Raw genomic sequence first — 13,541 nt, 5'->3', positions numbered from 1 at the left:
AAATATAAATCATTGTTATGTTTTTGAAGGAATACTTGTGTTCCTTCAAACATATGCACATAAATATTATTTTAAAAGACTTTAAGTTACCAGTAAACATATACTATAGCAATATAATTTATTGCTTCATTAAGTAAAAATTCAGTTTCGTTATCAGTGAGGAGATAAATGAATTTCTTATATTAAGTTTTATGCAAATACCTTTTCATTGTGCTATTTGTAAAGTCAAAATTATTTCAGCTGTTCAACTTACAAAATATCCAGTGTTGATATACTTTTGTTTGAGGCCTATTTTCAGTATGGGCTATGAGGTGTGCGTTTAGTCTTCCATTCAATAAATACTCATTAAGTGTATCACATCCCAGTGTGTTCAGTGTATGTTCTAAGCCATTCCTTGAATAAAGTTTGAGTGAATAGATTTGACCAAAAGTATAATAAGAAAACATAGTTACTTGGATCTATAATAAAAATACTTATATTTTGAAGAAGAAATTATATATGTTTCAAGATACGAAGATAAAGAGAAATATCTGAAATTATCATTCACATGCACATTTCTTAAAACCAGTGTTATCTCCTTTCAGAATGACTTTGGGGGGCACAGAAGTCTGGTGAATAAGTGGACAACATTCCTCAAAGCTCGTCTGATTTGCTCAGTGCCAGGTCCAAATGGCATTGACACTCATTTTGATGAATTGCGTAAGTTGCCGATGATGTGTACAGAGAGTATCTGTTCAGACATTGTCATAACCACCAAAATGCAACTTTTTCTAATTTTGTTTTCAGAGGATGTATTCCTAATGAATTCTAAAGATCCTAAGAATCCAATTGTATATGGAGTGTTTACAACTTCCAGGTAAACAATTTTTTACTACTTGATTAACATAGAAACTTCGTTTCCTTTAGGTGCTTTGCAAGTATCCATAATTTTTGAAGACACATTGCTGAAAGAACAGTCTTGGCTTAAACTTTGAGTTTAAATAAGTTATGACCTACATAGTTGTTTAAAATAATAAATTTCAGCAAAGAATATCATCACCATAAATAGGATGAAAAATGTGTCATGTCCTATATATAGCTTTGACTTTAAAATCTGAGTGAAATGTAGACTATTCTGAAAAGCAGAAATCTGAGTTTTGATCAGAGTTTGTAGAGCTATAAACTGCGGGTAAAACACTTCCTCTTCTCCTTTCGCTTCCCCTTCTTCCTCCACCCCTTTAGCCTCACCCTCTTCCTTTCCCCATCACCCATCTTCCCAAGGCTCTTGCTGTCAATCAAGCAGTAATTATCTCCTGACTGTCTCATTCAGTATAAAAGTGATATTACCTGGAGTTGTTAAACAGACATTAATTCATTTCTTCTGCTTCCTCATTACTTACTGCAGTGGTTCTCAGACATCCCTTTGAGCATCCATCAGAGTTGCCCAGAAACTCTAGACAAATAGAGTTGCTAGGCCCTCCCCCCAGAGTTTCTGAATCAACAGAAATAGGATGGGTGCTATTTATTCCTTTATGAAAATATTGTTATTCAATTCTATAAATATTTGCTGAGGTTTACTATGTGTCAGGTACCATGCATCATGGAGTTGATGTTACAGAAAAGCAACCAGGCATCTTTCTTCCCTCATGCAGCTTGCCCTCTACCAGATATTGTCTGTACGGAAGAGTTTTCCAATAATCAACTTGAAAACACATGTTTTTCATTTGGTATGATTTATATGTAATTTTCTGTGGTGAAATACTGGTTAAAAGATAATCCTTCCATATCCTAAGTGTGCACAACTGTTTTATATCTCTCAAGCTGTATTTATTTGAGTATAATAAAATGGAAAATTGTGGCAGCTCATGGCAAACATCTAGTTGTTTCAGGTACCTGATTTTTGTCAATAAAATGATGGTGATAATTGCTATAGTACTCCACTTTGATTAGGATGTAATAGCTACTAACTTAAAATAATTTTTTGAGTTAGGAAGAGATTGCTTTAAATGCCTTCACACAAATCAGACTTTGTTACTGGCTGTGATGCTTTTGATGGTTTGGGAGTTTAAATAATACAATGTGACACACCATTTGACATTAACTATTCATTTTCTGCACCAGTTTCAGGTTATTTTATAACTTCTTTTTTTATGACTTCTTAAACATTCTTGCCTGCTTAAAAGTTCTCTGGTTTCAGTAATCATTCTTGAGGCTTAACATATCACCATTGTTTATATTTTTATTTCTATTTGATATCAAAATTAAACATTACTTTTTAGAAGATCGTCTCTTATGTGTTTTCCCACCAAAGTTTATGTATATGAACACGTATCTTCATATCATATATTGTCTACACATGATGCAAATATATGTACCATGAGTACTAATGATGGTTTCGTCTATGCCTTCTATTTTTCAGTAATCAGAATTTGTTCTCTTGTATATTGCTAAAATATTTACACATGACTAAAAACAATCCCAAACATTTATTTGAGATTGATTTTACATTCAAGTTTTGATAATTGATATCTGATATTTAAGAACTTAGAACAACTTAAAAACAGTTGTCTTACCACTGTATAAGGATGAAAATCTGTTTTATTTCTGTTTCTCTTTTTTAGTAACATCTTCAAGGGGTCAGCTGTGTGTATGTATAGCATGAGTGATGTGAGAAGGGTGTTCCTTGGTCCATACGCTCACAGGGATGGTCCCAACTATCAGTGGGTACCTTATCAAGGAAGAGTCCCCTACCCACGACCAGGAACTGTAAGTGGCCTAGGTGTTTAATTAATTACTTTAATTTATTTATTTATTTATTTATTTATTTATTTATTTATTTATTTTTAGTGCTCTCTATACCCAATGTGGGTCTTGAACTCACAACCCCGAGATTAAGAGCTGTATATTCCTCCAACTGAGCCAGCCAGGTGCCCTCCCTTTTTAATGTTTTTTTTTTTTAACTTATGGCCTAGTTGTTTAAAATACCAAAGATGGAATTCCTTCCATCTTGTTCCAAAGATGGAACAAATGTGGAATTCCTTTTATAACCTTCAGCATATAAAAAGCAGCTACAAACAGGTATTAACTATAGATAATGTAAAACAAAGGTGCCAAGACTATAAACAATGGCAAAACTAGGATTTTTTATGATACTGTGGAATTCTACATTTAAAAATATGTTTTGGGGTGTCTGGGTGGCTCAGGGGTTGAGCGTTGCCTTTGGCTCAGGTCCTGATCCCGGGGTCCTAGAATTGAGTCCTGCATCGGGCTCCCCGCAGGGAGCCTGCCTCTCCCTCTGCCTGTGTCTCTGCCTCTCTCTCTGTGGTTAAGTTCAGTGCTTACCAGTCATTAATACCCATAATTTTTGAGAAGTAGAAAGTGAATGGGTAGCCTTATTTATTTTCTTTTCTGAAAATGGCCTTCCTGGAGAGTTGAAACAATTAGGATCTGTTCTTCCTAGTTATATTGAAGGCTTCAAGGATTGCCTAGTAAATAGGAGGAAGAAAAGTCTTTAAATCAATATTATTGTCCCATGGGAAATTGGCGCATGCCCCAAGTAGGTAAAGAAGATATGCAAGAATATCTCAGCGAGAGCAGGGCCTAGATATTTTAACTGACACTCTGCTCTTGCGGACCTTTCCCTCTTCCCTCCAGCAGCCCCCGGACACATTCAGGCTTAAAAAAAAAAAAAAAAAACTCAAAATAAAATCATCTTTGAATCTGCAATTTAAAGTAGGAAGGAAAAAAGGAGAAAAAAATAAACCAAAAACCAAAGACCTCAGTATGGTAGAAAATAAGTGAAGTTATCAGTGATGGCAGAGGCCATAGTAAGCGGACTGCCCACCTGCTTCAGTGCAACATCTCTCATCCTAAGAAGCATTAAGGCAATAATTCCCTGTGATGAAATAATTTACATTTGAAGTTTTAACCTTTGCTTTAATTTTACTTCCGTTTTGTTTGTTCTGTTAAATTCCAGGAATTTATGTTTTATACATTTTATTAAATGTGAGGCTTTTAATCTTGTTTTTCTCTATAAACTCCTTTATGAGCAAATTGAAAATTCTGCATTTCATAAATATTACTTCTAGTCGATAGTTCTTGTAGATTAAAAATTTTGTAGATTATTGTCATTTCAGAAGGATGAACAAACAAGGTGAAATATTGATTATATGAAGTCAAATGAGTTTTACAAAAAGCGCAAGATATTTACTCTATTTCTTAATGGCAAACTGCTTTTACTTTGTTGGTGGGTTTTATATCCCTGTGGCTGTTTATATCTCTATGGCTCATTAATGCCAGAGTATTCCCAATATAACTTGACTCTTTCTGATTTCACCTCAACAAATGTGGAATTCCTTCAGGGGGCTAGATATTGTAGTGCTTGTTTGGGGGTACAAAGGTTTTGATCTTAATATACATAATGTATTTGCAGTTAATGATAGACGTTAGAAGTTACTGTGTGTCAGATTCTAATCTAAGAGATTTATATACACCTATATTATTTATATGTATTATGTATCTTATATTCGAAAGCCTAACTCTTGTTCCCTTTTCACAGATGGGCCTCTGAGGCAAGGGGAGGAATGAGGATTCAGTTCAGGCAGTTTGATTCTAGACCTGTGTTCTCACTTATGACTCACAGAGAGTTGCTATAACATGAGAGGTTAAGTCACAGTGTGCACTGAGTTGTTTCTTTTTTTTTTTTTAAAGATTTTATTTATTTATTCATAAGAGACAAAGAGAGAGGCAGAGACACAGGCAGAGGGACAAGCAGGCTCCCTGCTGGGAGCCCGACAAGGGACCTGATACCAGGACCCCAGGGTCACGCCCTGGACTGAAGGCGGTGCTAAACCGCTGAGCCACCGGGGCTGCCCTGCACCAAGTTTTAAAGTCAGAAGCAGGGGGATCCCTGGGTGGCTCAGTGGTTTAGCGACTGCCTTTGGCCCAGGGCGCGATCCTGGAGTCCCGGCAGGGAGCCTGCTTCTCCCTCCTCCTGTGTCTCTGCCTCTCTCTCTCTCTCTGTGTCTATCATGATAAATAAATAAATCTTAAAAAAAAAAAAAAAAAACAGGTTTAAAGTCAGAAGCAGAAAGTAATGCCTAATCTAGGAATTAGGGAAGGGCCTCTAGGACAGAGCACCTAGCTCCATGAATAAAATTCACTTGAATGAGTTCATTAATTCAAAAAAGGGGCAGCTGAGACTGGTCGTTTTGTTAACACTAGTGGAGAAAAACATACTAAGTGAAACATATTACATTCAATAAGTAATTTTATGATTTGCTTAAAAAGTAATTCCTTAAATCCTTCAACTATTGTAGGACATATGCGACATGTATACAACATATACATACATACATATCCAGAGATATTCTTCCCATTTCAAAACAAGTTTATTTCATTTTCCATAAGTCATATGACCTGTATGAAGGATATGGCAGAGACAATTGATTTCTCCTTCTAAGCGTCTTGTAAGATCAAGAACTTCTCTTAATTACAGTTCATTTCCCAACCTCAGTCATTAAATGGAAAAAGTTACTTAGGTATGAGACAAAAAAAACCCCAAGAAACTGGGGATGTTATACTTTGAATACTCGTACTATGTAATTAAATGCAGTGGAAAGAGACACAGTGAAATATGAATTTTCTCATTTTTGTTTTATTGCCATATGGGGAGTATTCATACCCCGAAGTGACATAATGCCAGTGTACCACAGTGCATCCTTTCTGCTTCTCTGTAGCCATCATCTATCTGTTCAGCTTCATCCACTCTGGCCAGTGTTCAAGGCCATGCAGATTGTTAAACACTTTGAATAATACATTTCCTTATCCTTAAAATCAATTGTTAATAAGATAGTACTGTTGGTACTTTTTGTGGTACTTTTTCAGTGTTAGGCTAGAAACAAAGTAACAATGAATAGTTTATACTGTCTTTTAGTTTGAAAAGAGTATATTTGTATTTTAGCATGATGCCATAGAGGAAAAAAATGTATCTAAGAAAATTATTCTGAGAGTCTCTAATCTGATTATTAATTTGATTTAGTTGTAACATATTCCATTTCTTATTTCAAATACTTTATCGTATCAGTAGAGTATATTGTGTTGCTACTAACAGAGGCATCCGACTCCTGTACACTGAATTCTTTAGATGTGTTTGTAGTTTTTGGTAAGAAATGGTAACATAACTAAATCCCATTAAGATTTAAGAGATGTTTACGAAATGTATACTATATATTACATCTATTAATATCAATAACCTTATGTTTTAGTTTATCACTTACTTAACTTTAAAGAAATAATGACAGGTTTAGATTTAGTTTATGACCATTGAGGTCATAGATTATTGTATAATGTATAATTCTATTTACTATATTTTTATCAAAAGATATTCTTCTCTTTATCTTAATAGTGTCCCAGTAAGACATTTGGTGGATTTGACTCTACAAAAGACCTTCCTGATGATGTTATAACATTTGCAAGAAGTCATCCAGCTATGTACAATCCAGTGTTTCCTATTAACAACCGCCCAATAATGATCAAAACAGATGTAAATTATCAATTTACACAAATCGTAGTGGATCGAGTGGATGCAGAAGATGGCCAATATGATGTTATGTTTATTGGAACAGGTAAATGTTTTAATTTTAGCTCTAAATTTCCTTCCAGAACGTTGTTTAATTGAGTGTGCTAAGAACTGAAGGAAGTTTTTATAGTCACTATCAAGATGTAGTTAACCTCTAATAAACGACTAAAACACATGAGGATCCACCATGACAGTGTGTTACTAAAAAAGTAACAACCTGATGTATATTGATTTAAACCAAATCTCCTTTTCAATCAAAAGTTGACAAGTGCAGCCAGGTAAAGCTAATGATTAGGTAAACAATGCCTATGATTGAATCATAACTCTTTTCTAGCCATTGGCTTTTTTGAACAAAGATATATTGCTCAAACCATCCCTAAAATTCCCAAGACATTCAATAATGTTTCTGGACAATATTGATGCAAAATTATCTGAACTTTAAAATTATCATAGGGTGTAAATCTTCTAGCAAATAAATTTTGGCAACAAAATTTGCTTAGTGTTTTTGCCATACAATCAGAAAAAAAAGAAAAAAAACTTCATCAGAGGAGCAACAAAATGGACCTAAAGAATCATCAGATACATTTTAGTTACATTTCTAAAGAAATTTAACAACACATTTTTACCAAATCCATGACTCAAGCAAGCTTTTTGCAGTTATATTTTCAGAATGAATCCCATTGCTTTTATGATATATTTTACCCCTACTCTGTTCATTAATACTATTTTGAAAGCACCAGTTACAAAACTGAAACTTGCTATTAGGGTCAGATTCCAAGGCAATAAATTCCTAGTCTCCATTAGCATTGTTAACTGACATAAATCAGTGAGAAGCAGAGAGACTGCGCCACCGAAACTTTGTGTAATAACATACATTTTCCCTTGGTGAGAAACAGAAAAAAAACTGAATTAACTACAGGGGAATGGCAAGTGTGTGGTAGGTGCTGTAAAGATGTAAAGTTTTATAATGAAATTGTGAAATACCTATATTATCAGGTGTAACAGTGTCAGAGACTGAGCAGTCCAGTGCAGTCTACTTTTATGAGTGAGAAAATTTATCAAAAGAGTCTCAATGAGACTCAAGAGTTCGATAAAAATCAATGAATTGCAGGTATCAACTTCTGGGTACATACATCTTTAGAAATTATAAGGTGATAGTATTTGTATTCAATGTCAAAATATGATTAGATCTAGCTACAGAGTAACTAAATTTACTCAGTAATGTCACACTTACCTTTTTTTTTTCCACCTCTGGCCTAAACACGTTGAGGAGTCCCTCACTCATTGTCTGTGCAACAAAGGCTTGCTTCAGGCTATTTGACCAAAGAAATCCAATCATGAGTTTTTAATTCCTCTTGGACACAAGCTGTCTTTAAAGGAGCCATTTTCAGGAGCATGTTGAATGTCTGAAGATACGGATGCCTATCGGTCAGTACAGACCAGGGTCATCTGTCAGCAAAGTGAATTGATTACAGTAATTTTATCTTTTAACTGGGTTGCACATCATAGTATATTGATCCTAGTTGAGTAATCTGATTCAATTTGTGTGAAATTGTTTGAAATGCTACTCGGTAAAACTAGATCTGGAACACAGATAAAGTTATGTTTAGATACTGGAAACCCATCAGAGGCACTGAGTAGATTAACCTAATTTACCTTTAATCTTGGTGTCATGAGTAGTCCAAAGTCCTATAAACATAGAAGTAACCTCTTAACAGAGGGTTGTGTGTGTGTGTGTGTGTGTGTGTTTTTCCCACTTTACAAGGGACACCCTAGCAACATTTTTTATTTTTATTTTTTCAGTAGCAACTTCTCTTGATCTCACAAAGGACATCGTATTGATGCCCTGAAAATGGTCATCAGTGGCTATTCAGTGAATACATTGTTATTTTTCTGATGTATGACTCTTTTTTTTCAAATAATGAGTCAGTTGAACTTGGTTAAAATGAGCCAATTTAAGATAAAAATAATCGATCAGCTGATCAGACCTAGAATGTTAAAATATTGAAGAATACACTTTAAAAAAAATGTTAATAAGCTCCTGTTCTTCATTCTATCAAGGAATAGGAATATACCTGTGAATACTGGAAAAATAGTGTCCCCTTATTAACCCAATTTAGAGTAAAAGCAACACTTCTTTCCTTAAAATATTTTGTCTCTTTTCACAGTGAGAATTAGGATAAACAGTGCTTTAAACTAGATACAGTAGTTTTTATGATTTGTGCTCCTGAATTTTAAATTTCTTTAGTACTCTAAAATTGATTATTCAAGACATTAATCAACCAATTTTTTAACCAAACGTGCTTAACCAATATTGAAAAACCACCAGAACAAGAAATCCAAGGTGTTTATTTTGGGAAATCAAGTTATTGTCATTCATCACTTAATGGTCTTCGAGCTGTCTTTAGGGGCCTGTAAGCACTAAAGGGTTCCAGGTGGCAGCGGAAGATGAGCAGCAGGGCTCTGAAGCTCTGACTACTGTTGCTTGACAACATTCTTTGCATTTTGTTGCTGCATTAAGACAAATCTGCATTAATCTTTACAGGTAGTTCCTGTTTTCACAACAAAAGTGGAAAAACCTGTCATATCAAATTGGTATTATTATATTTCTTAGTTTTTTTTTTCTTCTGAGACACCTGATTATGGAGATTAAAATTTTTTTAAACATAATTAATTCAACCTAGTGATTATTAAACATATTTTTTAATTTTACAAGTTCAAGATAAAGCCATCTTCCAAGCTTCACATATTTCTAAAACTTCGATTGTTTTTGTTCCACAGCCATGTATGCAATCTATCTAGTTGCATGAAATGCATTTGTATATATATATTTTTTACTACTGCTATAACAAAAAAAATAAAAGGAAGACTGAGGTCACAGTGTTCTTTCTGGGCAAATACTGATTTCCTTAATTAACATGGGCTTTTGTTCAGATCTATTGAAATTGTGTTCTCCTCCTCCACTTTCTTTCCAAGATGTTGGGACTGTTCTTAAAGTCGTTTCAATTCCTAAGGAAACTTGGCATGATTTAGAAGAAGTTCTGCTGGAAGAAATGACAGTTTTTCGGGTGAGTGCTGCTTAATTTCAAGTGTCAACAAGTTCACGTGTGTCTCTCCCCTAGGACAGCTGCATGCTGAGTTGGTATGGACGAGTAGTCTAGCATGCCCTTCCAATTAGCTTGTCAATTAGAAAGCCAGACACTAGTCAAAATAAACCTTGAAACTTTCAATGCTAGTTAAATCTAAAAATGTAAAGAAATATATTCTTGGCTCATATTTTGTTTTCTCAATAATAAAATATATGATTTATGTTTTATATTATTTATGTAAGTTACCACAGTGACTAGACTCATGTTGCTCCCCACCCCCAAATCTCCTCTTTCATGCTTTATGCTCTAACTGGGATGATAGGTAACTTCCATAATTGTATTAAAGGAAAAATACATTCGAATGTTGGGGAAATGAAGACATGTCAGTCATTTTTTAGCTTATTCATGAATTGTTTTATCATATTTTCTGAAATCATTTGTTAGCAAAAAACGTTTGAGTTTTACATTTACATATACATTTACATATACATTTATTTATTGAGAGAGGGAGCGAGCACAAGCAGAGGGAGAGGGAGAAGCAGGCTACCTGCTGAGCAAGGAGCCCAGCATGGGCTCCACCACCAGACCCTGGGATCATGACCTGAGTGGAAGGCAGATGCTTAACCAGCTGAGCCACCCAGGCGCCCCAGGTTTGAAGTTTTTATATCACTGGTGGCAAATATGTTATGAGTTCCTGGTCTACACACTTAAAGAAATATACAAATATTTGTTCCTTTTTCCAGAATCACAGATGGCCCAGGTAAATCTGTATAGTACTGGGGAGTAGAGACAAGGAGGATATGGGTTGAACTGAGAGAGGAGAACCAAGGTTATAGAACATATACTACATACAATGTCTGTTGTTTCTTTTAGATGGCTAGCTAGTAGGAAGAGTTTGAATTGAAGCACACCTTGATATGAATTATTTATGAGATATGACAGGGAAATAGATGCCCATAGAAGGTGTTACTTCAATTTTTATTAAAAGAATAGTGCAAACATATGCAGCATTTATAACCACAAAATAAACTGGAATTGGAAAAATAGTTTAGGCAGAAAATTAGAAAACACTGGATCTCATCTCACAACTCAAAATTATCTCATTTAGGCCCCAGGTGTTCCAGAAACCTTATCTATAAAACAAAGCTGCTGGATTGAATTTTTCAGTTGATTAAGTATTTTAATCAACTTCCTACGACTTTGTTTAGCCCCATTTCTAGACCATTTTTTTAACCCAATTAGGTTCTTGCTCATTCTTATTCAGGAATGTTTTGAAGAGAAAATGAAGTAGAATATGGCAAGCTCCTAATATATACTCACACAATTAAAATCATGATTAACACTGAAATAACTGATTAATCATGACATAGATATCTTGTAACAGCAACTAAACATTGTTCTAGTGGAAAGAGTTTTCACTTCAATCACATCGACATAGTATTTCTTTTTGGAATGCATATGTGTATGGTCTCTTTGAGCTTCTGCATCAAGAGAAGCTTAAGTGAAACAGCCAGTGGAATACTTACTTCACAAGGAAGCTAGAAAAAATAGAGACACACAAAACATCCAGGACAGTGCCAGGTCCAGGTGTACTGTGCTCAAAATTTTATTAATACAATTTTATTGTTTTAGCTTAGCTACTCTGAAAGTAAGAAGTAAGCCACATCTCGAGTCAAATTTTCTATTAAGCCTTCAAAATAATAAAAATCATCATTATTCTATTCTGGTTTTTAAAATCCTATATTTTGGCCTTATGTCATGTCTAATATGGAGTAATAACTAATCACTATTGTTCACTAAGTCCCATTTCAGTACTTATACATTGATGCTTTAGCCTACAAATTCAAAAATACAATTATCCAAATGGACCACGTTCACGATATAGAAGTCCATCTAGATCTAGCAAAGAAATCATGGGTACTGAAGGGTGAATAAGTAAATTGTTGTTTTGTGTTCATTGTTGTGTCTCCAGAACCTAAAATATATTTTCAGCCAACATCTATTAAGTGAATGAAGGAATAGGTATTGATGAAAAAAAATGAAATATGAGAAATTAAAGTGTTTATGGTCTTCCTCAGGGAGGCATACTTAAAGAGAGGGGCCAGTGGAAAACTGGAAACAGCAACAAGTTATCCTGCTGATTATATCCCATAGTAATCTCTAGTAGAAAGAAAATTACCAACTCTCTATATTTAGAAATTTTCATTGTTACCACTGTTGCAAATGAAATTATAGGACACACTGAAATATTATGTTAACTTAAAAATGTCTTACTTATTTCCATCACCTTCCCATCATGTATTTCCTTTCAGTTGTTTGTATATTTAATTCCCTGTGTCTCTAGGATTTTAAGTTTGTATTTCACACCTCAGTACATCTTAGTACATTAATAAAAATTCTAGTTTCAAAAGATACTAATTTAAGCTGATCTGTTAAATGACTTAACAAAATCTTGAGAGGTTGAAAGCCAACAGTCTCACAAGCAAATGCTTAATATCCATGAGATTTTGTTAATATTTTGCAGTTTCCAGAGAAATACACAACTGAATTAAGACTATGATAATGATTGAATGACATTTTTATGGTTTTTAAGATATCATAAGGAAGGTCATTGATCATTATCAACAATTACCTATAAGTAGGTAATATTGTGCTGGTAAATAAGTGATTTTTTTGTGTGACTTTATGCTTTTATAAAAAGATTGTTTGCATCCTGGGACACATCTCCTTCCACAGATAAATGTTCCAGTTCTCTCCCATATTCTCTGCTATACATTATTGTCATTATTATTTCTTTGGCACTCAAGTAGACAAAACATATTTGGGCAGAGTTTAGAGAAATATTTACTTTTAACATTCTATTCTATCAGGCAGAGTTCATACATATATTGTGGTCTAGCAATTGGAATATTTCACTGTCAAACTTTGTTTAATTTTGAACTAGGAGGGAAAAAACACAACACATTAAAGCAATTGCTATATTCAGTGAAACAAGCAGAGAAACGTTACAGTTTCTATACTTCTCTTTGAGCCTTACATGTAATTCCATTTAACATAAAGCAAAATTAAAAAGTGTTAACCTGAGCATAACAGTATTTTGACACAGTAAATAAACAAGGAACAGATTTCCAGTCATAGTAGTATCGGATACTCTTCGAGTTTAATGTCAACCAACAAGTTAATTTTATCAAAATATCATCTCCAGGAGACCATGTTCATTTGTTGTTCTTGCAATGCTGAATTAAAGCCAGTAATATGTCCATTGCCATCCTGAGGTTGGTTGTAGGAAAACACCCTGGCTAATCACAGAACATTCCAATGGTTTCAATTACATCCAAGATACTTTTTTTAAAATTCTGAGTGAAATCAAATCCCAATCAATATAGAAAGAAAAATATTATTCAGTAATAAAAATTTCCATTTTAGAATAAAATTTTAATAGGTAATAAGAGGTGAAATAAAACTGGCATTGGTATAGGACTCTAGAAATGATTTCAAATTGCCATTACATATTCAAAATGGTGAAGTTCTGAGAAATCTAATACCAAGTACTGCTTGTAATCATAAATCTATATTTGGATCATATTTACTAGTGATTCTGATCAACTTGATTAAAGTCAGTTGAGCCTTAATTCCTTAATTCTTAAATTTTTAAAGTTTTTAAAAAATTAATTTCACCGGTAAATTAATATTACTAGGAAGGCATTAGTATCGTACTATGGGATCTTCTTTCCAGTCCAGGGAAGGTTTTACTTTGGAGACAGAGGAGTGTTAAATCAAGTTGCTGTGCGTGTAGTACAATGGGTTTTATTTATAGTCCTATTGACTGCAAAGGATTGCAAGGCAGTTAGTTACATCGATAATGCATGCATTTTAAACTCAATTTATGCAAT

The 13,541-nt window shown here is 34.0% G+C and overlaps 1 protein-coding gene across 1 annotated transcript in view; it reads left to right on the top strand.

Moving 5' to 3' along the window:
* The window catches only part of SEMA3A (semaphorin 3A), a 200,021-nt gene that overhangs the window by 158,120 nt on the left and 28,360 nt on the right, over positions 1 to 13,541 (top strand). The window contains 5 exon segments of the mRNA XM_055300759.1: positions 585 to 699; positions 787 to 856; positions 2,601 to 2,745; positions 6,386 to 6,605; positions 9,536 to 9,627. Coding sequence (XP_055156734.1) covers positions 585 to 699; positions 787 to 856; positions 2,601 to 2,745; positions 6,386 to 6,605; positions 9,536 to 9,627 — 642 coding nt within the window.

The sequence above is a fragment of the Nyctereutes procyonoides genome, unplaced genomic scaffold, assembly GCF_905146905.1.
Source record: "Nyctereutes procyonoides isolate TBG_1078 unplaced genomic scaffold, NYPRO_anot_genome, whole genome shotgun sequence".
Lineage (NCBI taxonomy): Eukaryota > Metazoa > Chordata > Mammalia > Carnivora > Canidae > Nyctereutes > Nyctereutes procyonoides.
Note: the sequence above shows the minus strand (reverse complement) of the source record. Positions and strands in the feature narration are given on the sequence as shown.